At 38.5% G+C, this 26,917-nt stretch overlaps 2 protein-coding genes across 2 annotated transcripts; both read left to right on the forward strand.

Annotated features, from left to right (window-relative positions):
- The first annotated feature begins 185 nt into the window (after positions 1–185).
- Positions 186–16,827, forward strand: ptpn11a (protein tyrosine phosphatase non-receptor type 11a). Its single transcript, XM_017693693.2, has 16 exons — positions 186–451; positions 2,389–2,511; positions 4,486–4,680; positions 4,813–5,005; positions 5,133–5,252; positions 7,023–7,136; positions 7,253–7,349; positions 7,521–7,600; positions 8,439–8,597; positions 8,813–8,944; positions 9,334–9,488; positions 10,741–10,808; positions 10,961–11,112; positions 11,656–11,768; positions 13,782–13,882; positions 14,404–16,827. Exons 1-15 carry the CDS (start codon positions 438–440, stop codon positions 13,849–13,851), a joined length of 1,785 nt encoding a protein of 594 aa, XP_017549182.1. The 5' UTR covers positions 186–437; the 3' UTR covers positions 13,852–13,882; positions 14,404–16,827.
- A 1,618-nt stretch (positions 16,828–18,445) lies between these two features.
- Positions 18,446–26,779, forward strand: LOC108425126 (cytochrome P450 2D15-like). Its single transcript, XM_037547473.1, is given in 11 exon segments — positions 18,446–18,610; positions 20,299–20,392; positions 20,395–20,457; positions 21,695–21,850; positions 22,167–22,327; positions 22,454–22,627; positions 22,875–23,013; positions 24,248–24,435; positions 24,571–24,712; positions 26,033–26,161; positions 26,164–26,779. Coding segments are annotated over 11 exon segments (1,569 nt in total). The 3' UTR covers positions 26,322–26,779.
- Positions 26,780–26,917: the final 138 nt, after the last annotated feature.

Raw genomic sequence — 26,917 nt, forward strand, 5'->3', positions numbered from 1 at the left:
TTGGCGTTCTAACAGTTTTCTTGCGTGTGTTCCAATTCGTTCGTTATTGTACATGTAGTTCCCTAGTGGGTTCATTATTTCCTGACCTTTTTAGTGCACTAGAGAGTAGGGAGCCATTTGGGATCGAGCCCTTCATATGCACCACTAGAGGACGCAGCTGCTTCGCCCAGGTCGGCCTCGCTGCCTTGTCGCATGTTTGGTGACGTTCTCCAACTGACTCGAAAGGTCTCCGATGCGAGGCCTAGTGAATTTTGTATTCCTCCGGCCAATTTTGAGCAAATGTCTACATACCTAAACCCGTTTTGAGCGGGTTGTTTTCTTTATGAGGGATTTTATCGGACGAAAGAAGGGCTTTACCTACTCAGCGCGGTCTCCTCGCCATCGAGTGAATTAACTCGAAGCGCGTATCTGGAGTGGAGGAAACGAGGGTTGGAAAGATGACATCTCGGAGGTGAGGGCTGTGGAGATGAAAAACAAACGATATGCGGGGATGTTGCCTGCTCAAAGAGAGACTAATGTCATCATTATTTGCACTGGAGTAGTTGTATATCTGGACACGGCTTTTAAATACAGCTTACTAGCGAAACAGCCCCTGACTCGGAAAGTTTGAATCGGTGGTGAAAAAGCACAGGGGGGTGTTTCAAACTTGATTTGCTAGCGAGCCTTAGTGTAGTGCATTGTGCTATGGCTAGCGAGCTAACCATTTTAGCCAAGCGAACAAGACAGTCCGCGTTGGTTTGCTGTCTGCCCGGCTGGCTAAAATAACCTCGTGAATCAAAAACATTTTATCCAGCAAGACGTTCAGACAGCATAACGCGCAGCTAGATAATCTACGGATTTTATTGTCAACTTCAGCGCCTGTGATCGTGGACACGTCACAGACTTCGGGGGCAAATGTAGCATCTGTGAAAGCTGTGCAAGCTTGAAAGCTTCGTTTAGCGTTTTCAAGCCTTTTTAAAACTGTTGTGGCAAGATGAAGTTAACCTAGACAGATGCTAGACGTCCTGTTAGTGGCTAACTAACTGAACAAGTACACACCCAATGAACTGAAGCTTTGGTTTTGTTTTCATTTCCATCTTAGGTTACCATTTTTTCTCCGCTCGGGAAACTAGCAGAGTTTGCCAGATAAAGCCAGCAAATAAACCTGACGGATTGTGTTGATGAGGAATTTGCATTTGTCGCCTCTGATCTCCACAGATTCTTATTTTGTGTTCGCCCGCCTGTGGTTCCAGCAGCATTTCGTATTATACAGACTTTATTCATATTATTCGGCTGAAGAATGACTCAAGTATGGCTAAAAATCACTACAAGGAAAAACTCCTAAAACTCTTGGAGTAGTCTACTTAGTTCCCTGTAGAAGTTCAGTGGAACGTCTTAGTACATTCAGCATCTTGCCTAGCAGTACTGGAAGTCAGGAAGTGAAGTTTGTTAGGTGCTGTTCTTCTGTGTTTGTCCTACTTTGGGTCTAAATATCAGAAGAGAGCAGCAGCACACAAAAGTCATTAGGAGCTAGATGTGAATGGTCAACAATAAAAGAGAAAAACTGATTCCTTTCCTCACAAATATGCCGTGTAAGTGTTGTCATTTGGAAGCACACAGAAAGCACAAACCTGCCATAAATGGACATAATCTGGAATAATCTGGAATTCCACCAATTTCTCTACGTTTCTGTTAATTCAGTGTAAACAAAGGCATTCAGGGCAACGTGATTTGAAGTGGTTCATTATATAGAAATTTACTGGCACACATTTCTTTACAGTTGTGGTGAAGGGAGCTAGAGGTTGTGATGTCTACTGTAGCTATTCTATGTACTTTTAAATTTGATCTACATGTGTCTTCTGAATTTTTAATGTAATGTTAATAATGGTAAATCTGGTAAAATAGGTTTCTATTAGTATTCCTTTTGAATATGCATTTCAGTGAAACTTCCCCCCTGAAGGGAGAATACATTTAAACCAGACCCTTATCTTAAAACGTCTGTAAATTACTGTCTCGGGCGTAAAGCAGCATGTTCGTTAACATTTCATATAGTAACTTTCTGCAAGGTACCTTTAAGGCTTTAAACTCTTTAAATGTCTGGTTCCTATTCCCATCCCGTGAACAGTTCTGTGCTCTAGAATGGAACATTTTACAAAACCACTCTTTTTTAAAATTGCTTTTTAATAAAAGAAAAATGTTGGAATTGTTGGAATTCCCCTCTAAGTACAGGGAGATGAATAAATGAGTCACTCTGCTGTAAGACTGAAAACCCACTGACCTGTTGGATAGTCTGTCCACTAACTTCCAAGCATATTTATTTATATACACTAATAGTGACTAATGTAATGTTGAAGACTTTTCTTGTACCTCTTGTCATAATGAAAGGCCATTGTGAAATTCTGTTATTAGGTGGTTCCACCCCAATATCACTGGTGTGGAGGCTGAGAACCTTCTGCTAACCCGTGGAGTGGACGGGAGCTTCCTGGCCCGTCCCAGCAAGAGCAATCCTGGCGACTTTACCCTATCTGTCAGGTGAGTGACCACTTCAAACATGTGCTGATGGAGAGACAACAGGCAGCCCTGCGGTTGTGTTTATTTCGAGTAGAGAGCACATTTGTTAGGATACAGTTGAAGAAAGAATGAAAAAGCTGTGCTTATGTCAAAAGCCACAAAAAGGAAGGGGCTATTCAAATTAAATTTATACCCCCTTGCTTGATGTTCTGGCACATCTTTCCAACAGACCGCACAGCACTTCCGTATCTGGTGCTGTACTGTAGATTTGTGTATATTTAAAACAGCTGGACAACCTTTTGAGGATTCATTCACATGCTAAACTCTGCTAAAATGATGTTGAACATCATTCACAGATGTGGGCAAACATCAGAATTACATATAAAAGGGTAGTACTGTTTGTTTGGCTTTTTAAAAAGAAGTAAAACCTAGAGGTCAAATGAGTGAACCTGGCATGTAACAGCTAATGACAGGTTTGCAATTGCTGGTTAAAATAATTGTTTGACACAATGTTATAATTTGTCTATTTCTGTGTGTTATTTAGGCTTGCAGCAATTTCATATAAATGTACCTGCATGATCACCATTTACATTGTCAAACTTTGACATACTTGTTCCACTTCGAATTCTACTTCCCTTTTTACCCCTATTTCTGCATACACCAGTCATTAATGCATCCACCCAACATTTTGTTCCTTCATACTTCATATGAAAGGAAATCCTAGTTCCTTTATTGTAAAGAGTGGTGGTTATAATGGTAGTCACACACTTTTGTCATTAGTTTAAGCATGTTTAAGTAGTTTCACAATCTGTAGGGAAGATTAATTTCAAATGCCGTTTTATTGCCTCAGTAGCAGTGGTCATCAGCCCGCCTCCTGGGGATCTACCTTCATATGACAATATTTATAGTTGCTATAGTTAATAAATTATGTCACATTACATTACCATATGCTTTTCTGAGCATGTTGTGGATAAAATAATGCATGTTTAAGGGGGAATTTCACCTATGTTTCCCTGAAATGAATGCATAGTTAAATGATGTAAGCAAATTTATTCATGGTTTGATATGAAATGTTCCATTTTAAATTGTAATTGTTCACATAGTGGTTATAGAAACCAGATGTTTGAAGAATTTAACACTTCTGAAAGTTGTCTCACAGAAAGTTATTACATGACATGGTCGCAAACACAGTGTCTGATGTTGTTTTATGATAGCTTCATGTTTTGGTCTTTAAATTAAATAAAATTAAATAAAAGTGCATTCCTGGTAGAGAGGTACATGCAGGGCAAATAATGTTCAATACATTTTTTTTCCCACATTACACATAAAAACTCAGACACATTTGGGGTCACTTTGGGTAGGAAATAAATGACTATATTTATTAAATCAAAACCCCTGGTTCCTGTTATCACTGTATAAAAATAAATAAATAAATAACATATAATAGGGGTGCATTTCTCTACAGTGAACCATTCGTGATTCATATTGTGTCATAAAAATGTCTTGAAGTATTGCAGCATAATTTTTTTTTGCTATATCGCCCACCACTGTTTCTTCTAAGAGTATTTCATTGTTCTGAATTGTGACACACAATGCACCAGCAAAACACTTGTTTAAAACCAATGATTTGATTAACTTGATTTCTTAATGGCAGTGCCTTAAGAATTTTAACTTCACTTGCGTAACTGCTGTATTTGAAGGCTGGCGTTACTTGCTAGTTGCCATTCCACTTACAGCTCAGTTAGCAGAAAAATAAAAAAATCTTATATAGCTTCTAAACTGTGGAAGTTCAGCATTCCAGAGACTTTTGGGGATACAAGCTTGTTAAGTGTTTTTAAATTCAGGTTTTAATATAGCCTTGTGTGTACTAGCTAGACTAGCTTTCTGTTTTTAACATGTTATTAAGTGTTCATGTTCAACACTCTTAATCGAGAGACTGAGAGATTTTGAGAGATTATGCATTTAGCTCTTTTTTTTTTCTTTTTTTGTATTTAGGCGAAATGGGGCAGTCACCCATATTAAGATCCAGAACACGGGAGACTACTATGACCTGTATGGAGGGGAGAAGTTTGCCACGTTGGCTGAGCTGGTGCAGTACTACATGGAGCACCACGGCCAGCTGAAAGAGAAGAATGGGGACGTGATTGAGCTCAAATACCCTCTCAACTGTGCCGACCCCACTTCAGAGAGGTGATTCTCTGACCAAATCCATCTCGGTCATTGTCTCTCCGTTCCCTCGTCGGGGACAGTCGGTAACCATGTTTTATAACTGCTTTTATGGTGTCTGACAGAAATCGTCCTGACATTGTCTCGTTCTCCAAGGTGGTTTCACGGACACCTTTCGGGTCGGGAGGCGGAGAAGCTACTGACGGAGAAAGGGAAGAATGGCAGCTTCCTGGTCAGAGAAAGCCAAAGTCATCCTGGGGATTTTGTGCTGTCCGTACGAACGGGAGATGATAAGACAGACAGCAGTGACAGCAAACCCAAAGTGACCCACGTCATGATCCGCTGCCAGGTACTTGGAGAAGGGGCCAAGTGCATCTTTACTGATTTTGGGTTATTTTCCTGTCTTGTTTGGACTGAAAAAAGTCCAGTATATCTGCATGGTTCTCACTTTTGTATTTTGTGTTTTTGATCATCAGCATGATATGAAGTATGATGTTGGTGGCGGAGAGAAGTTTGACTCCCTGACAGACCTGGTGGAACACTACAAGAAGAACCCCATGGTGGAAACACTGGGCACAGTACTTCAGCTGAAACAGGTCTGCTAGATTAGAATCTATATTGCCATGTCACCAAGGCCAGTGGAAATTGTTATTGGTACACCTTAACTACAATATTGCGATAATAGAAGTACAAGATAGAAATAGAAAATAGTCAGTACACGCAAAAATGTTGCCAAAATATTCTTGAAGCAAGTGTATGGTAGTGGTGGGATGTACTAGTGGGATTCATTATGGAGCTTTTTGCACTAATTCTTGTCTTAAAATGGATTTGAATTAGACCAAGGTTTAGACTAGGACTAGGCATTAAAATTCTGTGCTTTTGTGGTGGCATTCAGTAATACATTTCAATGCCTGAGTAGTTAGCATCCATGACAAGTTATTAGCTGTCTAAATTAGACAAGTGATTAGTTGTCTACATTATGTTACATGTGGAAGTTATTATTATCAGCACCTCTTAATTAGACTACAGTTCTTTATGGTCAGTAAATATACCTATTTCTGTTACCTCACACTTATTTTTGCTTTAGGCCACACCTACTTCTGGTTATAATTTATAATAAGACATTGAGGAGAAATATAGTGATCAGAAATCAGTATGAAAGTTGTTATCAAAATGCTGCCCAGTTTAGACGTATGTTTGGTTTAATACAGTCTCACTGTTAATAAAACTCAATGATCATTGTTGATATGTAGTCACACTGGACCATCAAAAATTTTTAATATGGCATTCCATGGCCATATTGTTGACATTCTGTCAGCAGAATGTGTATAAGTAGTCTGTGCTGGCTATGGCTTCCAATTCAAGATATCAAGAAAAAATCAGTTTGAACAGAGTCACTGATCCTTATCTAATCAATAAGTTATCTTTGAGTGCCTGTTATTATCCTGATTATCATGCTCAGACATCTATAATTACTTTGTAAATATTGCATCAGCATTCACATCATTGAGCTAAACGCCTACAAATCACTAGAATCATGTAATAATTTAAACTGTGGGTCAGTGATATTCTGCCTTTTTTGTACCATCAACTATGCAATCAAATGTCTTTGCCATTGCAAAAAGGTAATTCATTTCAATGTGTTTATTTGACGAGTTGATCAGTGTTAACTTGAGGTTAGCCCCACTTATTTTTTAGTGTTAACTGCAGTCATTGTTCAGTTAAGGCATAAAAGAGCTAGACATAAGAGTGCATAAGTCAATCATTAGTCATGGTCAGTTGTCAGTAGTTAACAATTCTCAACACTCAAATGATAGTTGAGAGTATGTGCTAAGGTGGCTGAAACGTTTTCTTGTTGATTCTTGCTATCTAAAGATTTCTCCTTTGCTCTCTCAGCTCATTAGCCTCTTTCACCTCATGACGTTGGACAGCTGGGATATTATGAAAGCTTACACCATTAAGTTTTTTCCTGTTGTTACTGCAACCACTACAGCACACCATGGCTATATGTTATCTGCTATGATGCTTTATTAACTAATGATGTACATATGGTGGTTCAGTAAATACGGCACTGTCATTGCTGTTTGTCCAGTGGTATGTCAACAAAAATGGCAGCGACAACAATGCTGCCTCTAATGAAGAAGTGTCTTGGCACCATTGTAAACATAATTTGGAAGCTTTGTGCCAGGTGTTCATATTTTAGGTTACATACTCAGCTGAGAGAAAATTAGGGGGGAACTTGTTTTGTGTATAAGTAAAATTTAGCAGATCCTTTCCTAAAATGTTTGAAAACTGTTTCAGAAAATTCACTTGTTAATGTTTAAGAAATTGTATAACTGTATATTATTTGTTGTTTATATTTAAAGCCTCTGAACACCACACGCATTAATGCAGCTGAGATCGAGAGTAGAGTGCGAGAGCTCAGCAAGCTGGCTGAAGCCACTGATAAGGTTAAGCAGGGCTTCTGGGAAGAGTTTGAGGTGAGAACCATGATCCTGATCAATGGTCTGCATTTAATGTGGTTTCATACATTGGTATTATGTGGCTATACACTTTTTGAGCGTTGCTACATTTTTCTTTCTCTGACTTCCCACAGACACTTCAGCAGCAGGAATGCAAGTTGCTCTACAGCCGCAAGGAGGGTCAACGTCCTGAAAACAAAAACAAGAACAGATACAAAAACATTCTACCTTGTGTGTATACATAGTTTCTTCTTTTTCGCTACTTTATTGCTGTTGTCTTAAATAAGAATGTGGAGTGGGGAGGATTATAAGTGTATTGGGAGGTGGGCGGAGCCTCGTGTTCCACGGGGGTATGTGGAAAATGAAATGACTGACATTACTTTCTCTGCATCTTCTCCTCAGTTGACCATACGCGAGTGGTTCTCAATGATGGTGACACGAATGAGCCAGGCTCTGACTACATCAATGCCAACATCATCATGGTAGTAAATTTATTATGGTAAACATTGATATAGTCGGAAATCTTTGTATATAGTTATTTTATCACTTTTATAACTGATCACAACACTACTTTAACATCCCCACCCCACCCCCTGATGCACCCATCGTTAAAAGCTGCGATGATGGATCAAATTACATTATGTTCTGTTCTTAACTACTAATCTGTAAAAATGCTTTAAACTGATTACTGTTTTCTCCTCCAGTGTTGTGTGTACAAAGTATGAATGTTACAACAAACTTGCATCACCATAAGTGTTAGTAGTTCCAGTACAGCTGTCAGTAAAATCAATATTGACCCAGTAATAATAGTGGTGTCACTGTCTCTGCATCGCTAGTGTGCTATCTAAATGGATCTTTCTATGGTATTGGTTCAAAGTCAGAGTTGAAAACACATTTTGGACTCTGAACTGACTTGGACTTTAGACTTAAACCCTTTTGCTTTGCGTAATCTTATACCTTCATTACGTCTATTGTATACAAATTAATAATTGAACATTCCATTTTGTCATCACTAGTATTATAATGCTGCCTCTGAAACTGAAAGAAACAGGCAGTTTATTTTTAAAGTATAAAGAGGTTGAAAATGATAATATAAAAATGAATTTTAAGTGTTTTTGGTATATAAAACTACACATCTTGTAAATCAACCACAGGGTAAATATATGATAAAATATAAAAAAGTAGGATATGGAACTTTAAAGCTTAAATTAATCTTTTAGATCGATATTCATATCAAACAAAGGGTTCGATATCCATATCAATATTAGAAAAGAGTACATGGTGTGAATGGCTCATTGGATATTTGCTGTCATCCTACAGCCTGAGTTGGAGTCAAAATGCAACAATGCAAGATTAAAGAAAAGCTACATCGCCACTCAAGGCTGCCTGCAGAACACAATAAGTGACTTCTGGAGGATGGTCTTTCAGGAGAATTCCCGAGTCATTGTTATGACAACTAAGGAGGTGGAAAGGGGCAAGGTGAGGTCTTTTCCCTGTGAAGGCCACCAAAAGGTTATCTCTGTTTTGTTTACAGGTGTGGTTTGGTTTATTTATTTTATTTTTTGAAAATACAAGGGTCACCTCATACATTTTTTTGGCACCCTCTCTGTTTATTCTGTATTCTTTATGTGGCACCAGTAACATGAGGATAAGCTGAAAGGGGGAAACTAATCTCAGTGTATCTTTTTCTATAGAGTAAGTGTGTAAAGTACTGGCCAGACGTGTCAGCGCTAAAGGAATATGGGGCTATGCGAGTTCGCAACGTAAAGGAAACGTCGGCCCATGATTACATCCTACGAGAACTGAAGCTTTCAAAGGTTGGACAGGTAAAGGAGTCCAGTACAAAAGGGATTTATAAAAAATGCAGCCCTTTCTGGGCTGACTGAATTGCTCTAGTTTCAGTTTCACATATTGAAAATAGGACAATAAGTCAGTTCAACATGCAATAAATCATTCTTTATGTCTTTACCGAGTATTAACCTAGTATTAACCTCACCTATACATAACAAAATGAAAACTCATGTTGCCACTAATTTTGTGTGTTTGGTTTTTGTGTAATCTTTCTGAAACATTCATGAGGTTTCCTCACTTCTGTATGTAAGGAATTTCACAGCATATGGTCTAGTAAGGTAATGTAGTTTCTGTATGCAGTTACCCAGTCTCGTTGATTGAGTTGCTGTTCAAAGATAACAATGTTATCTTTGTTGTTGTTTAGGGCAATACAGAGCGCACTGTGTGGCAGTACCATTTTCGTGCCTGGCCTGACCATGGCGTACCCACAGACCCTGGTGGTGTCCTGGATTTCCTGGAGGAGGTCAAGCTAAAGCAGGAGAGCATTCTAGAGGCTGGCCCAATTGTGGTGCACTGCAGGTTAGATAGAGAGCATGTTTGTACCATTGTCTTTTTAGGTCTGTTGGGAATATTTTCTGTCTGTTGACTCAAATGTGTTCTTAAAGAGGATTCATTGTACTTTCTGTTATTGCAGTATTCTGCAGCGCAGCATTATATTTCTCAGCCTCAGAATCCAGAATAATTTCACTTTTATGTTTTTGTTCCTCAGGCTCTCACTACAAATCCCAGCATGCATTACACAAATACATCAGTGCAACTTTAACACTGATCGCTGTTCTAATTTGTTTAGTGATTTATAGTTTTATTCAGCAGAAATTAGATGCCAGAGGCAAGATTTTTACCCCAAACATTTCAGCCAAAGAAAAGAAGCCTTACTAAAGTAAGGTATCTAGATACCTCACCTGACAGGTAATTTCTGTCATTCAAGTAATCACAAGTAATTCTCTCCATTGTAATGATTATTTGAAAATAGTTACCGTTTGAGTATATGATATGACCTACGGGTGATCCACCATTGTGGCAGGTTTTGTCGGTATTGGTTGCTCTCCTTGATTTTGGCTTAACTTAAGCCCATGTAATATGTTTACATAGCCGCTTAGCATATGGATCAACAAAGATCTGTGCATCTCAAGTTAAACAGCACATAGGAAGCATTGTATAACTGTGCCAGTGCCTCAGTGGAATAACCATTTGTAAACTGTACATGGACTTCAAATGACTTAAACACGCCAACTAGGAAAGCATCTGTGAATGAAAGAGGTGGTAAAGGTAGCATATCTAGATCATTACTCCATATTCCATACTGGGAATTTGGATCCACACCATCATTTAGGCCAATTTTACCCATCCTTCACCATAGCTTAGCATCCCTCTGGAGTTAGTAAAGATACACTTCCCTTTAATTGAGTTCACTTTTAAGCATTTTTATTGCATGTAATCAAAGGACAAGCCCTGCCTACATGATGGAACAATCCCATATGTAGTGTGACATAAGAAACTTAGTTTCACAGCGGTAACATTAGCTGACTTGCTTCTGCATTCGGTTGCTAGTAAGGGAAACATTTCAAACAGCATGCCGCCAAAGATACATAAGAAGGGGGTTTCCTTTGTGTCAAACTGTAAAATCTCACTCTAAAGGCAACTATGGCACTGTTGGAGCATGCAAATAAGCATATTTACAACAGATGTAGCGATAGTAAAATGCTTTATTTTGGCCAGAGTGCCTTTAACTGAACTTTAATTATTAATATTAATTTTGTCTTTGCATCAGTGCTGGGATTGGACGAACAGGAACGTTTATTGTGATTGACATCTTAATAGACATCATCAGAGAAAAAGGTAACACTAATACAGCTCAAGCCACATCATGGGTTATAAAAAACATGATTATATTCTATAGTTCATAGATGTTGAGAATATTTATGCTGCCTGTACTGGAAAGGAATGTGAAACATTATGCTTATAACTTTTTGTTTTTTGTATGCATCCAGGAGTGGACTGTGATATCGATGTCCCAAAGACTATCCAGATGGTGCGTTCACAGCGCTCAGGAATGGTGCAGACAGAGGCACAATACCGCTTCATCTACATGGCAGTACAGCATTACATAGAGACTCTCCAGCGCCGCATAGAGGAAGAGCAGGTACGTGTGTATATATACAGTAGGGTGGTACAGTATATTGTATTAGTCAGGATGAAAATATTGTAAGTTTTGACCAATTACTGTTCCAGATTCATTTGTGTTTTTCATGAATGAAGGCTGTAATATAATAAAGGGTTCTTGAACTCCAGTTTAGCACAGTTTGGTGGTTATTCTGCTCAAATATTCCCAATTCAACTCATCTGTTAATTGGCTGGTGTAATGGGTCATTTGTGCAGGAAACTGGCTTTCCAGGAACGGAATTGAAGAACCCTGATGTAATCCATCATAAGTAAATTATTTTGGTCAAAATATTGCAAAATGTTTTGCAATCACAATGTGCAGATATGGAATTGCAATACTAATGTTTTGTCATATCATGCGTCCGTTATTTTTGTCTGTGTGTGGTAAAAGCTGTTGCGAGCACTAATATATTTAGTTTTAGGTTGTCATGTGTAACTAGTTTTAAAGGTTCTTTTTGTTCTTAGCTGTATTTGCTGTGGTATTGTTGTTGCGCTCTCTCATTTCTATGACTTCTACTTTCAGAAAAGTAAAATCAAGGGACGTGAGTACACAAACATCAAATATTCCCTGTCAGATCTGACCGGAGGTGACCAGAGCCCCCTGCCTCCCTGTACTCCTACGCCAACCTGTGCTGAGTGAGTAGCCTTACGTTCTTCTTTTTGTTTGTACTGAAACACTGAGCTGCACTGTGGGCAGTCAAGTTTTCGTACACAGTTGGAGATGGATACACTTTCAGTGAGAACTAAACAGCAACCTAACCACTAGGGATGGGCATTTCAATTTGATATTCAAATTTGTAAGGCATTATTCAAAAAAATATTTTAAAAGTACCTCCTCTCCATCCATCAAAACCAAAGAAAAGTTCCATGTGGGACCTGAGGCTACCGGTTTCCACACGCACTGGGCAGATGCCACTTAGTATCAAGCGTCTTTAAATTTAAAGTCTCTAAAGGAGAACAGTCACGTTTGGCTATTTGTGAGTGTTAGATGGTGCTGCACCATGGCAATTTTTAATAAAAAAAACCCTGTATTTTCCATCATTGGAAAACCTCTACTAGTGATGTTTTTGTATGTGTTTTAAACAGAGAGGACTAATCTTCCAAGTTTCACCGCAATGGCATGACTCTCCCATTTAATCACACAGAAGTACTTTATCCACTTCCACTGACCCATCTCTTTCAAATTTGCAACAGCAATGGCCAACCAAGAATATACAACTAACCACAGTATTAGCAGTTTCATATGGCATTTACAGTTGATTCTGAAGTGACCAGAAAGCCATATAATTTTTAACCAAAGTTCACATTGCAAGTGATGGATGAGCCAATGGTAATGGCAGTTACCATTAAGACCAGTGTCTACAAGCTCAGCTTTATTATAAAAAAAAAATCACTTAAATCAGCACTCTTTCTATCAGCTGAAGCTGTATTATCAATTACACGCAGCCTACCTCTGCCTGGGTTGTCTGTTTCTGCAGAGTGTCCACAGAAAGAGTCAGTCTCTACATTTGATGTTAATCAGTAGTCCAAACTTTAAATCATTCTTGAAATCTTCACATTTGAAATGTTTTGAAAGCACATGTTTCTCAGTACAAATAAAGTCATTTTAACAGCCACAACTTTAAGTTTTACCTTTTATTTTTTTTCAACAGCACAAGTCATTATATTGACTGACTTAGGGTTTAAACATTTGTTAATTTCAATGAATTTGACCTAAATGACCTGCGTTAGATAAGGGGATGTGATGCGTTAGATGAGGATGATTGTGACGTGCTCTCCATGGCCTTTGGTGAAATACAGTTCAGAGAATAAGTATAAGTAAGTGATACTTTTTTGATCCCCCAACTGGGGAAATTCCACCTCCACATTTAACCCATCCGTGAAGTGAAACACCACATACACACTAGTGAACACACACACACTAGGGGGCAGTGAGCACACTTGCCCGGAGCGGTGGGCAGCCCTATCCATGGCACCTGGGGAGCAGTTGGGGGTTAGGTGTCTTGCTCAAGGACACCTCAGTCATGGACTGTTGGCCCTGGGGATCGAAACGGCAACCTTCCGGTCACAGGGCCAACTCCATAACCTCCAGCCCACGACTGCCCACGACTGTTATACACGACTGTATAACAGAGTGAAGCTAAATAGTTTAGTTTATCAAAAATTCTAATTTACTTTTTGATTTGTTAAACTTTCATGACTTCTTGATTTATTGCTGCTAACCACCAATTGATTTGATGTTTGTGTTTGATTTGCAGAAATGTATATGGTAAGAATAATAGAATAATAAGCACGCAAAAAAGTGAAATAGGAGCCACAACTTTATCCATCTTGTTTCTTTAATCTGTCTGGGCACAGAGCAGAGACAGTAGCTTTGTGGTCCTGGACCAAAGCTTTGAGCTCCGAGTAGCCATTATGGTTTGAACTAATGTAGTATATATTATAATGAAATTTCGTGCGCACATTTAGTGCTGACTGTATTGATTTTGTGAAGAACATTAAAGCACACATAGTTTCTTTTACACATATGGATTTCATTTACAGAGTGGAATTTTCTGAACCATATCATTTCACTTATGAGATGATTGGGTGTGTTCTTCATATGGTTACTGTGTGTGTGTGTGTGTGTGTGTGTGTGTGTGTTTAAAGTATGCGGGAGGACAGCTCCAGAGTGTATGAGAATGTGGGTCTGATGCAGCAGCAGAAGAGTCACAGATGAGGCTCAGAATCCAGCACTGTCCAGCTCACAGGTAACGTCCTTCATTATACACCACACCGCATCAACATTGAGAGCTGAGCCATTCTCAATGGGAACATGCTGCAGTGTTTCCCCTAGATTGCTTTTAGGCTGTGTGGCAGACTAAGCTTTGAAGTTTGAAGCTACCAGAGTTGTCATGCAGACACAGTATTGTAAAGTATTGATTATTAAGGATTGAAGAATGCTATGGGAAGTTGATTGCAGAAGGTTTAATGTCTGCAAACATCCAGGAGGGGGAGCTCTCACTGGTTTTACTGGGCAAGAAAATGGCAAAGATGTAACACCATGATTGACTTTTACTTTTTTTTAATTGCCATATATAGGAATCAATTATTTATTCTATCTGCAATATCAATAGGTTGATGGAAAAGTGCTATAAATGTTGCAGACTGATTTTAGGAAAAACGAAAGAACTGGCCTATAAAATGTAGTTTGCTTTATTTGTTACTGTTTGAGTCAGAAATGTCGATGCTGATTACTTTTCAGTCTAAACACTGTTTTGTATTTCAACAGGAACCATTTTTTGTTTTTGCCAGCCGCACCTGAATGCCTGAAATGTGATCACTGCTACATGGAAAGATTAAAAAAAATCAGAAAACATTAAAAAAAAGGAGTTAAAAAAGAAAAAAAAAGAAAACGGAGACCAGTCTGTGAGGGCTCAAAAGACGTGTGGATGGAGTTAACTTCATTTCTCCTCCCTGCAATGTAGCCTTTTTAACCCCCTTGCTAAGAAACCACTGTGAACATCATGAAGCCTTATTCCTGAGAAGAGAGAGAGCCCCTGAGAAATGAACTTCTACATCTACGGAATTCTCTGCAATCAATTCAGGCTACAATTAGCAAAGTGTAGAGCGGAAAAAAGCTGTTGTTGTCTTGTTCTCCTTTTTCATGTGTATTTTTTTTTTTTTCTTCTTTTTTTGCTTCTGTTTTGTTTCTTTTACCAAAGGAAGATTATATTATAATTATTGCGAGAAGCAGTATGTATGATTTTTCTCCAAGGAAGAGGAAGGCCTGTGCCAAACACCCAGCCTCACTTAGTCATCCGTGTCTGCCTTTTTTTTCTAACTGATATGGGAACAAGGCATAAGGGACAGAGTTTAAAGGGATGTATTCATCGCGGAAGCAGTATGTGTTTTGGATCGAGTAGCCCAGACCTGTTACCGAATAAAGTGTTTGCTGCCTGTTCTCAGAAGAAGCACCACCTTCATGACTCAGACCGAGGATGCCTTTCAGTTCCCGACGTGATCAGTATGAACGAGTGTGCTCTGTTATCAAGGGTGCAGCTGTCAGCCCGTTCTAGTTTGTCCTTCAGTCCAAGCGTGCTCATGTTGGGGCTCCTATTGATGACGCATTCAGAGAAGACAATCTCTCAGTTTGCCTTTTGTCCTTTGTGAGAAGATGAGAACTGTCCTGACTGAAGGAATCCTGGGACTTTTATCAAGGGAAGGTCTTTATTTTTTTTTTCCTTTTTACACCTGATCCCATCCTGATTGTGTCAAAGTTACTGAAGCATTACTGTGCGCATAACACGCCACCTAGCAGGCCTCGCTGTTACCGCTTGGCCGCTGTGACTTTTTACACTTTGTTTTCTTTTTTTTTTAACAATATGCTGTTGCCTTTTTAAAAAAATAAATAAACATAAAAAAAAGGATCGCCTATTACGTATGTTAAAGCACCATGTGAACTTAATTTCTGAACCCCTGTTGGACGAAAAGTGACTGCACATTAACATGTCAAAATGAGTGTCGGTTCTTAGAGCTTTGAAGTGCTGTTGGGTTCTCTATGATGGAAGAATCTTGACTTTTGATTGGGGCGTTTATATACGCAGTCATCTGCCTATAATATGTCCTCTTTCTTTTTTTTTTGTTTGTTTTTTTACACTAGTTTCACTGGCAGGTTCTGATTACCTGTTACTGTCTTTACTTGTTTCACTAAACCAAACTTGTCTTTTCTGTTTAAGTGCTTGACATTGTTAACAGTATTTTTAAATGAAATTCCCACTTTGTTATTTAATGTGTTTTTCACATGCTCTTGAACATATATTCCCAGCCTCATCATTTCAAATGTGTAGTGGATTTCCCCACTTTCTGATTGCCCTATACACATTTGACAGGCTCAGACCGTATATTCATAGCCTTATGAATGTAATTCTGCCCCTTGAATTATATTCATAGTATTGGAAATTGGCCTTTTCTCTTAGTATATTCACTTGGCCTTGGAAAAAAATGGCCTTCGAGGATGTCTAAGAAGCTAAGTGTTCTTTGATTCTGTTTTCTTACAGGTGAGGGTAGCCCGTTACGTCCGGGGTCGCATCCAGTGTACTGTAGTGTATCCATTTATTGTACTGTAGTGTGTATGAGTGCGATTGTCTAACTTGTGGAGTGGTTGTGTTCTCTGTATGTGTGTGTGATAGGGTTGTTTGTACATCTTGAGAATACTGCTGATAAGCTGTCAGCTTCTTGATGCCTGCTCTTTTTCACTTTTTAGGTTGCCATACACACTTTGGTCATTCACTTAAATTCACATAGATACATGTCTTCGACCAGCCCCGCTTTTTTTTTTTTCTCACTTAATTTTCTGTATGTCCAAATCCATTCCTCTTCAGAGTCACTACCATCACGTGAGACTTGCAGCCCCAAGCAAACTAATGTGAATTTTGTCATCCTGAAGAGAATACGTGGAAAATGAACTCAATGCAAACAAACTATATTTTTGAACTTGTATATTGTACATGAATATCTTGTAGAGGAGAATGTACTTACTAAACATATCTAATTGCCAATAAGATATACTGTATGTTTAACCCAGCAACTTTCTCATGGCAGAATGTGAGCGTTGCCAAAAAGCTAATAAAGGTTTATTGTGTTGTTCAGCTATCAATGCAATTAACCATTTATCAATTTGTCAATAACAATAAACAACAAGCTCACGTCTTTATTGTCGTCTTATTTTTCCTTTATGGTGGAGATCCAGTGAGTTTGAGCGTATATAGTACCACCCCTTTCCAGTCAAAATAACCTTTAAGTACAAGCTTTTTATTTTACATGAGATGTTTCTGAGGAAGTTAGTTATAAGAAAATCTGACTGCATAAGGAAAGTGAAGGTTAGTCAGTGAAAAATACAGTAGTTTCTAAACCTGGAGCGCCGAAATTGATTTAAAGATATCCCTGCGGTTTTTTGAAAACAAATGGCTCCTGAAAGAATGGAAGCTGTAATGAAGGCAAAGATTTTTGATTTTATATTTAGGTGTTGAGGTTCTAATTTTCTGTTAAATATAGATTTTCTGCTTTGTTCCTGAGGCAGAAAAGAAGCTAACTGTAAATTTATTTAACTTGAAACCTTTAAAATTTTTATTGAAAATCAGTTAATGAGGTTACTCTTGCATTTTGTACTACTTAACCATCTTCGGTTAGGGGACTGTTTTTCAGAGTGTTGTGAGTGGACAGTACTTGATCTGAAAATAGTGTGAAAGGTTTTGTGGACAATGGGTAATGTATTACATAGTGCATGATCTTCCATGTGTGTTGGCTACCATTTATGAAGGTGTATCACAATGCACATAAAGAAAATAAATAAAAGCAGAGCAGATCAATGAAAACCAAATAACTCCCATATTGCCCACTTACATCCCAAATAGATGCATAATGTTCAGTACCTAGGCTTTTTTTGCTTTGTTTTGACTGACAGTGTGAATTAAAGTTTTTTTATGTGCTGTGATGTACAAGTGAAGCATGGTAGTAGGGAGGATATCTCAGCTAGCTGAGACTTTTACTATCCCCATCCACTTGTGGATGGTGATGAAAAATTAGCAGGTGTTTTAGAGACAGGAAAAAAATGTTAAAGCTACATTTAGATGGAAGCTTACAAGAAAACAAGAGTTTTATCTTTTTAAATGACATGATGATTCGTGATGTAAATATGGACAATTGTATTGGGACACACCTCTGTAATCATCGAATTCAGATGTTTCATTCTGTCCTATTGCATGTGGTGTATAAAATCAAGCACCTAGTCATGCATTTGTGAAAGAATGGGTCATTCTAAACAGGTCACTCAATTTGAGTGTGCTACTGTAAAAACAATAAACAAGTCTGGGTTTGGTTAATACCAGGAGAATGTCATGTCTGACAATGCTATGCGGTTATTTTTCAGGGGTTGGCCTAGGCCCCTTGGGGGGATAGGATGTTCATATAAGCTCCTGTAGGTGTAATGCGTAGGTGTCACAGTACATTTGTTCACATAGTGTATTTTAGAGACCTTGAGTGGGCCTCGGTACAAGTAACCTGTTTGACCTTTGATCCGCAAACCAAACCACCTTGCTAAAAAATTAGGTCTATTATTTGTAAATCAGCCATTGTTTAAGGTTGTTCAACTCTGTTGAAGGGAAAAGGGAATTAATATTGTATGTGTTGTGCTCTGTAGCAAGGTCAAACCCTGCAAGTGGTGTGCCTGTGAATTTATGCAATGAGTAATCCTGCAAGCACACGCTCAGACTAAAGTAAGGGGTTTAACGTTGGAGGTAGCAGGGGAGAAAAATCATAAGCACATTTGCACCATGGCAGACTGTGTGCTCTTTCTGCTAGTTGGATTCCTTCTCTTTCTTCTCCTTTTCCGTGGACCCCGAAGACCCAAAAACTTTCCCCCTGGTCCAGCGGCCATCAGTTTGTTTGGGAATGTACTTCAGCTGAGTATGAGCAACCCAATGGAGGACTTGGACCGGGTATTTCCTTGTGGTGAAACTAACTTTTGATTTGTATGTCATGCTGTTATGGAGTTCAGGACCACATAGGCTAACATGCACTTTGGATATCTCTGAGGAACTTGTTGATATCTAAAAGGCAATGACAAGATCAAGCCAAAGAAAACACTGTAACATTGAAATACATACCAATAAACAAAAGAATTTAGTATTTTTTGTTACAAGAATATAGTTAGGGACATAGAACATAGGGTCAGTTCCTGACTTTTTGCTTTTTCCAGGCATTGCATAGATATTGTTCAATTGCATCAGCAGCACACTTGATTTAATTTGAATAAGGACTGATTGCATAAACTAGGTATTGGATGGTTACTGTACATACAATGTACATAAGTAGAGTTTTGGAAATAGTTAAGCTAACACACATTGTCAGACATGAAATCACAATGGAGGTTTAATGTAGTATTGAATTAAATGTTGGTCATTTTAATGCTTACTACTCAGATAAAAGACATTACATCTTCTCATACACCTAAGATTTTTGCACATTTATGTATTAATGGAAAAGGACATGGTGGATGCTTGCCAGGAGACACTGTGTCAAGTATTTGTTTCCTCTTTTAGATCTTGAATTTGTCCGAAACACAACAAGTGTTACAAATTTGTTTCCATACATTGTGTGCAATTACAGTTTTTCACTAGAGAGGTCTCCAAATCCCCAGAACTTATATAGTGTAGCTTTAAGTTTAGGTTCAAAGGAATGTGCAATGAAGTGGCCTATTTTTGAACGTAATAGTTCCTTGAATCCTTCTTGCTAACCCTGAACTTTGTCCACAGTCAGTTGATTTAGGGTGACCATAGGTCCTTTTTTTTCCAGGACATACCATGCTGGTCTATGGCTCGTTTTTCAGTTTTTGACATAATTTGAAAATACCTGTTGCTCTTTACATTGTATATAAATTTCATGAAGAATGGGCCAAAGTAAAATGGCCAAAAATAACTTGGAAAAAAGTCTGTTTCCATTGGCTTACATTAAAAGTAAAGCATTTTTTTTTCTTTTCCTGTAAAGTTGTCAAGGTTTTCTTCTGAACAGTAATATGCTGGATTTGCCTGCGATCAGAATATTAACTTCCATTGCTGTTGATATACATAGCAGCATCCCAAAACATGACCTATTGTGGTTTTGTATGCTAGGTTTGCTAGCAGTGATGTCTTTCTGGCCAGGATTTCTAAATTGTCATGTTGATATTTGCTTTCTGCAGTCTGCAACCTTCCTGCCCCCAGTGTCCTCTTTTTTGAAAACCAAAATATGTTATGAGAAGTTTGGTGTTGTTAGCAACATAGTATTTTAAAATTGTGGGCCAAAATCATTGTCTTTAAGCCAATTCCCAGTGATCCTGCTAGCATCAATTATTGGGGTCCAAGCATTTTTTGCATTCAGTAGTATGCTGTTGGCAGGGGTCTTTATGACAGATAGAAAGCCATTCGGTGTATTCTTACCATTTACAGTATACACTAGGTGCAGCATCTTAGCAGGAGAATTGACATATTTACTCAAAAAAGTTTTTTTTTTTTATTGTGTTGTTTTTGATAATTTTTTTTCTAGTTTTCCATTAAGAAAAAGAAACACCTGCAGGCTCTGTACTGTTTTGTCTCAGATAGTGATTTTGTTTTATTTATTTGTTTTGTTTGCTTTGTTTATCCCTCAGCTGGCTAAGCACTATGGGAATGTGTTCAGTCTGTACATCGGCAGAAAACCAGCAGTGGTACTGCATGGTCTCCGTGCTGTAAGGGAGGCCCTCGTAGTGCTGCGGACTTTGCCGGCAGGCCACAGGGACTGATGGTGAATCATGTCACAGAGAACAAGGGTACAGCACTCAGTATCTTAAATAATGGCTGTGTTTTGTAGCCCCGACGGGATGCAGTACAGCACAGTTTACTGTTTTACCTTCTGTGACTGATTAAACCAATGGCAAACAGTGACTATTAAAGCCAGGCCTTCAGTTCAAGCCATAAATATGGCCTAAAAAAGAGAAATAAATGTTTTTTTTAACTTTTCTAGATTAAACATGACAATTGAAGCTTGTAAAATACATTTCACATTTTTAAAAGCTTTTTAAAAATTTACATATAATTTCAGCACAGGTTATAGTGATTTCTTTAGTATTTTACTATACTGAAAGAAAGCCCACTGATTTATTACTTTATTTTTACAAAGAAAAATTACTTCTGGCGATTATAGTCAGTGACACCTTGGCCTACCAGGAGGGCTAGAGTGACTTTTTGTTTTTTTACTCAAAATTGGTCCCACTTATTGATAATCAAAACATGATTAGTTGATTCTGTCACTTCAACCCCACCTACTGAGAACAACATTTTTTTGATAGACATTAATTTATTCAATTCTTATTTTCCTTTTTAATTTGATTTTAAAAATGTGATTAATTTGAAACATACCTACCTTCTATATTTGTACGTTGTATTGTGTATTGGGCCTTGAAACACCATTGGCCCGCATTCCATTTTGACCCCCAAAACAAAAGGTTTGGGTCTGATCTAGACAACTGGATAATTTCCCATTAGAAATTTCAAGATTTTAACCCTTTCTCTAATCAAAACCTAAAAATTAAATGAGTAAAACTTCATAGTTTATCTCCACTCCTAATCTAATACACCTGGCCCAGGAATGAATGCCTTATGTAACTCATCAGTACTTTATTTAATTGGTCAGATATGTTGGAGCAGGGCCGACCCAGTGCTGTGGCTCTTCAAGACTTCAGCCCATCCATATTGTACAAGGCTAGATATATCTTTCAAAGAAAGCAGCCTAACAATACTTTCTCTGATAACTGCATAAGTGGTTTGAATTATGTAGACTGGCTAATCTCACTACAAGGAGCATTGTTCATGTTGTAAAGCAGAGTGTGAAAAGATTACATGCTTATTGGGTCAAAGAGTGCTTCAGTATAGTTAGCATTAGGTCTTTCATAATCACAATTTACCACATTGAATAGGGCTCTTTCTCAATGCAAAATAACTGCATGGAAAAAATATAAACAGAATTCTCCAAAAACATTGAAGGTGTGTATATGTTCTGATGTTCAGCAGGTCTTATTATGGCTAATTATGGTGCTGTTTGGAAAGAGCACAGACGCCTTGCGCTGACAACCATGAAGAACTTTGGACTGGGAAAACAATCAATGGAGGAAAGGATTCTTGAGGAGACCACATATATCTGTCAGCACTTTGAGAGTAGTTCTGGTAAGCATGACCTTGCATGACCTTGATTAAGAGGTTGCTATGGAATGAAAACTTGTATGTCCATTTTAGTTTTTTTGTTTTTTTTTGCCCACCAGCTGTCCTTTACGTTGCATTCATATTTCAAGATGAATCAACCAATAAAGATGCTCCAAAATGATTTACTTAAAGTATCTTCACATCTTTACAACTTCCAATGAGTTCATGTTCATTTTCATTTTCTGTAAAGTTGTTTTTTGGAGAGACACGGTTTTGTTCCAACAGCAACAATACATATTCTATGACTTACTGAATTTGTTTTTGCTTGGATTCTTCATAGGAAAACCCATAGATCCACAGCCCTTGATCCACAGTGGTGCTTCCAACATCATTGGTTTTATGTTATTTGGAACACGATACAGCTACAATGATGAAATCCTTTCATTCATTGTGAACAGCTTCAAAGAAAATGCCAGGAAAGCCAATAGTGCCTGGGCCATGGTACGCAAAATGCAACCACGAACCTAATAAGATAATCATGTGTTCCGTTAGCAGTTAGCATTTTGCTAATGATTGTGTTCGATAACATTGATCTTGAGATAGAAGCACTGTACTCTGTTATTTTAGATCTATGATTCCTTTCCCTTCCTGAGACACTTGCCACTACCTTTTCGCAAAGTCTTCGAGAACTACAAGGCCCTCAAAAATCACACCAGGGGTATTGTTGCTGAACATAAGAAGACAAGGATCCCAGGAGAGCCACGAGACGTCATCGACTGCTATCTTGATGAAATGGAAAAGGTTAGCCTGTTTCTTATGACACCCTACAGACAACAGTTGAGCTCCTTAAGTGGCAATTGGCCACACCACACTAGGAACAAGCAAAATGTGATGGTGATAGATAAGATGAGTATTATTATTTGCAAAATGAAAAACAGACTCCTCTCAATTGACATCTGAAAATCTAAAATGTTTTATGGTTCTTGGTAATATGAATAGGTGTTATTGTCTAGTCTTTGAGAGCTCAGTTTGATCTTTGCTTCTTCAGAGGGGAAGTGAGGGCACTTCACTGGATGAGGACAGGTTGGTTATGTTCCTGCTGGATCTCCATTTTGCAGGGACAGACACCACTTCCAACACTATCCTCACAGCTCTTCTCTACCTCGCCACATACAGAGATGTGCAGGGTAGGTGATCCTACATGTAGCCTACAAATGTTAGTCTCCATATGCTAGCTTGGTTGTGCTTGTCATCCTTCTGGAGACGGCATCATGGTCATATGAGAAACTGGGTCTAAGCTGGTTACAAGCGCTTCCAGCGTTGGCTGACTGCTAATTCACTCGCCTAGTGGTGCTGGTGCTAGCTTCAGTGGCAGCAAAATGTTTGGTTGAACAATTCTCCTTTTTGGTAAGGGTGTCTTTAACACATTAACTGAGATCTTACCTCTACTCTTTTGTCTTTGGGTTCATTCTTTGTTGAGTAGCAGTTCACTCTTTCCACCAGTCTCTTGAGAAACTGGGAAAGTTTTCAGATTAATAAATATGCTGAGGAGTAAACTTTTTCATAGTTACATATGTATAGTTACAGTTGTGAGGCCAAGAATGACCAACTGGGTGAGCCAAATTGCTACAGCCCCACCCTAAGGCAGACCAGGGCTGCATCTCTAGGTAGAATACCAAAAGAACACCAAAGACACAATCTCGTTGATTGTGGGTGAAGCATCTCAGGGGTTCTAAGAGGTTAATTAGGGGTGCTGGACCCCCCAGGACCCCCTGTATTTCACACCTGGGTCCTACATTTTTCTTCTGAATGTAATTCTCTGCAAGTTAACACTACTGTGCAATGAATTAAATTCATAAGACTGGCAACCTCAGCAAACCATGAACTTTAATCAAGTATAGTTAAATTGCTTTGGCAGCAGTAGAGTACATTCATAGTTGGTGGTACGATGAAATAGTGTCGAAATTTAATAGTAGACTTACTTTTATATGATGACATTTCAATGGACAGGAGTGATAACTTGCTATTAACATACATGTAGCAATGTTAACATTTCAACTTGACCTCTGTTTGAGATATAAATGATTTAAGTGTGTCGTATGGGAAACTATACTGGTCTCTAATGGTAATTATTAAGTGAATTAACATTAGATAGCAAGACCATTAAATCCACTAAGATTAAAACCTGATGGTTTTGCTATAGATTTGCACATAGGTCCAGCAGATCTAAACACGCAGTCTTTGGGCATACTGGGTTTGGCTGACTAACTATATTTTGGGAAAAATGATAACTGATATAAAAAGCATTTAATGAAAACTTAAGAGTACTTCTGCTTTTCACAATCATTTTATATTTGCAGTTTCAAACTGCACAAAACAAATACTCAAATTCATGCCACATTTCTCCTTTTTATTATTCAGTTCTCTGTCAGCAGGAGATTGACTCAGTACTCCAGGCAAAAGAACATGTCTCATATGAGGACAGACTGCAGATGCCCTTTGTGCAGGCCACCATCCATGAGCTCCAGCGCCTGGCTAACATTGCGCCGCTGGGCGTCTTCCATGCCACCACCAGGAACACCCAGCTAATGGGCTACGACATCCCTGAGGTGCTTGACTGGGTGAACTAATTAACGAGCAAACCTTATGTTCTATTTATTGCCTGGTTTCTGTTTAACCTGGGCTTTTGGTAGGTGCAAAAACAAGTTTCAACATTCATTTTTTCTCCTCACTGTGTTGCTTAGGGCACCCTGGTCATTACCAATCTTACATCTGTTCTGTATGAGCAAGGTCAGTGGGCACAACCAAATGACTTCTACCCTTCACACTTCCTGAATGAACAAGGTGAATTTGTGAAGCCTGAGGCCTTTCTGGCATTTTCTGCAGGTGAGATGACATTCCCTGATTTTTACAAAAACTAGTGGGGATATAATGATACAACATATTATACTGTATTTACCTGTATATCGCAGAGCGTCATATTGTATTAAATTAGATAATTGTAACATGTTAGCTTGTGGCCAGTATGTTTGGAGCGAATATGTAAGGTTGTGACTTGAGTGTTAGATTGGGACACTATAAAGCAAAACTTTTGTTTCAAATATTGTTCTTTTTTGATGTTTTATAATGGGCTAATTAATCAAATTGGAATCATTAGCATGCTGACAGAACTTCTAGCCACTCCTTATTTTTGCTGTATTGAAATGTGTGTTGAATTGAGAAGCCACTGTTTCATACCAAAAGCAAATAATGAACATTGTGAATTGTTACACCTCTAACTAATAACAGTGCTAGTAATGTGGTTGTAGTTTGGGTACTGAAGATGAGAGAGTGAAGGGACCACAAAGCAAGGTTTTATCAGTCACAAAGGTAAAGCCATGCTAGTTAAACATTCTCAGTTCAAGCACTGGTTTAACTAAAAATGAATTTTCTCTTAACTCCAAATCTAGTCAATACATGTTTCACATCTGATGATTGCTCTGGAACTTCAAAGCTAATGCAGCTAGCAAGTACACAAACACATTATCTAAGCCACTTATCATGCTGGGTCACATGTTAGAGCCTATCACATTGGGTGCTAGAGCCTATGACATTGCTCATTGGGCAGAAGGCAGGAAACACACTGGATGGACAGGTTGTAGTCCAATCTAGTCCATCAGAGGGTAGACACACAGATGTAAACATTCATGTCCCCGCTCTCACCAAGGGCTTTGGGCTGCAGGAGGAAACCCACAGGGAGAACATGCACACTTCACAAAGAAAGGACCCTGTTCACCTGGCTAGGGAATTGAACCCAAGCTCTTTTTGCTGTGAAGTGACAGTGCTACCAATTGCACCATTGTACTGCCTGCTAGCAACTTTGGCAACTCATTCAACCAGTTAGCTTTGCACAGCCTGCATGTTTGGATCATGACACACCACAGTTGTTAATATTTGCTTATGCAATGACATAATGTTACCTATAAAAATGGACAAAAGCTCAGGCTAAATTAATATGGCTCCTTCTACTGCCTTTCCTATGCATTTGTCCATAATACTAATTGGTGCATAAACCAATAAAACTAAAGGGGGAAAAAATCTACTTTAAATATTGTCTTGGCTAACTACATTTGGGGTTTTCCTAAACTGACAGTTTCAACAAAATTATGCTCATGGATCCATTTCTAGGTTCTATTAACTCTCTTTCATATGTGGTACTTGTGGCAGGCCCTCGTGTATGTCTGGGAGAAGCTTTGGCCCGTATGGAGCTCTTCCTGATTCTGGTCACGCTCCTCCGGCGTTTTCACTTTGTGTGGCCCAATGACTGCGGGGTACCTGACCTCCGTCCTGTATTTGGAGGGATACAAGCCCCCAAGCCCTACAGACTGACTGTCATACCAAGGAGAAACAAGGGCAACCCTTTGGATTCTTGATCAGCCATCAGCTTGAGTTTAATATAACTGTGCTTTATCTTAGACTTCTTGTGATTTTGTCTCATGTTTTTTATGTTCCATGATTGTTTTTAGGTCCTTCTAGGGATGGGGATGTGACTCATTTTAATGGTATCCCACGGGATAAAACTCATCATGTGATAATCATCACATTCCAATTTGAATAATTTCCAAGGCATGCACCACAATTTGTTTACAGTAGTAGTTCTTGCGGTGATATTATAGATTTTTTGGTGTTAGAAACAATGCAAGTCTGGAACGTAGGTATAAATATATTAGTTAGTGCTATTTAATTAAAATGATTTGATAAGACCCAAACCTATAATCATTGTGATCACTTGTAATAGGAAATATTCATACTATCCCATCCCTAGCTTTTCTTTTCCCTGCTCTGTTGAATTCCTTAAACTGAGTGACCCTGAGATGAAAGCTCTTACCCTTGCTTTTCCAGACACAAACTGAATTAATTATTGGACTGAACTGCTCTACAAATAAAAAGCATTTCAGAAGACCCCTGACATTCTCTTATGACTTATTTGTGCCATGACTGCTCAACATTATTTTGTGAAATGAGGTGTCAGTTGATTCCTGTGTGTGATACAATGTACAATCACCACCAGGTGGCAATAAAGCTGTGATATATTGAGTCTGAGTTAGGCTT

The sequence above is a fragment of the Pygocentrus nattereri genome, chromosome 18 (genome assembly GCF_015220715.1).
Source record: "Pygocentrus nattereri isolate fPygNat1 chromosome 18, fPygNat1.pri, whole genome shotgun sequence".
Lineage (NCBI taxonomy): Eukaryota > Metazoa > Chordata > Actinopteri > Characiformes > Serrasalmidae > Pygocentrus > Pygocentrus nattereri.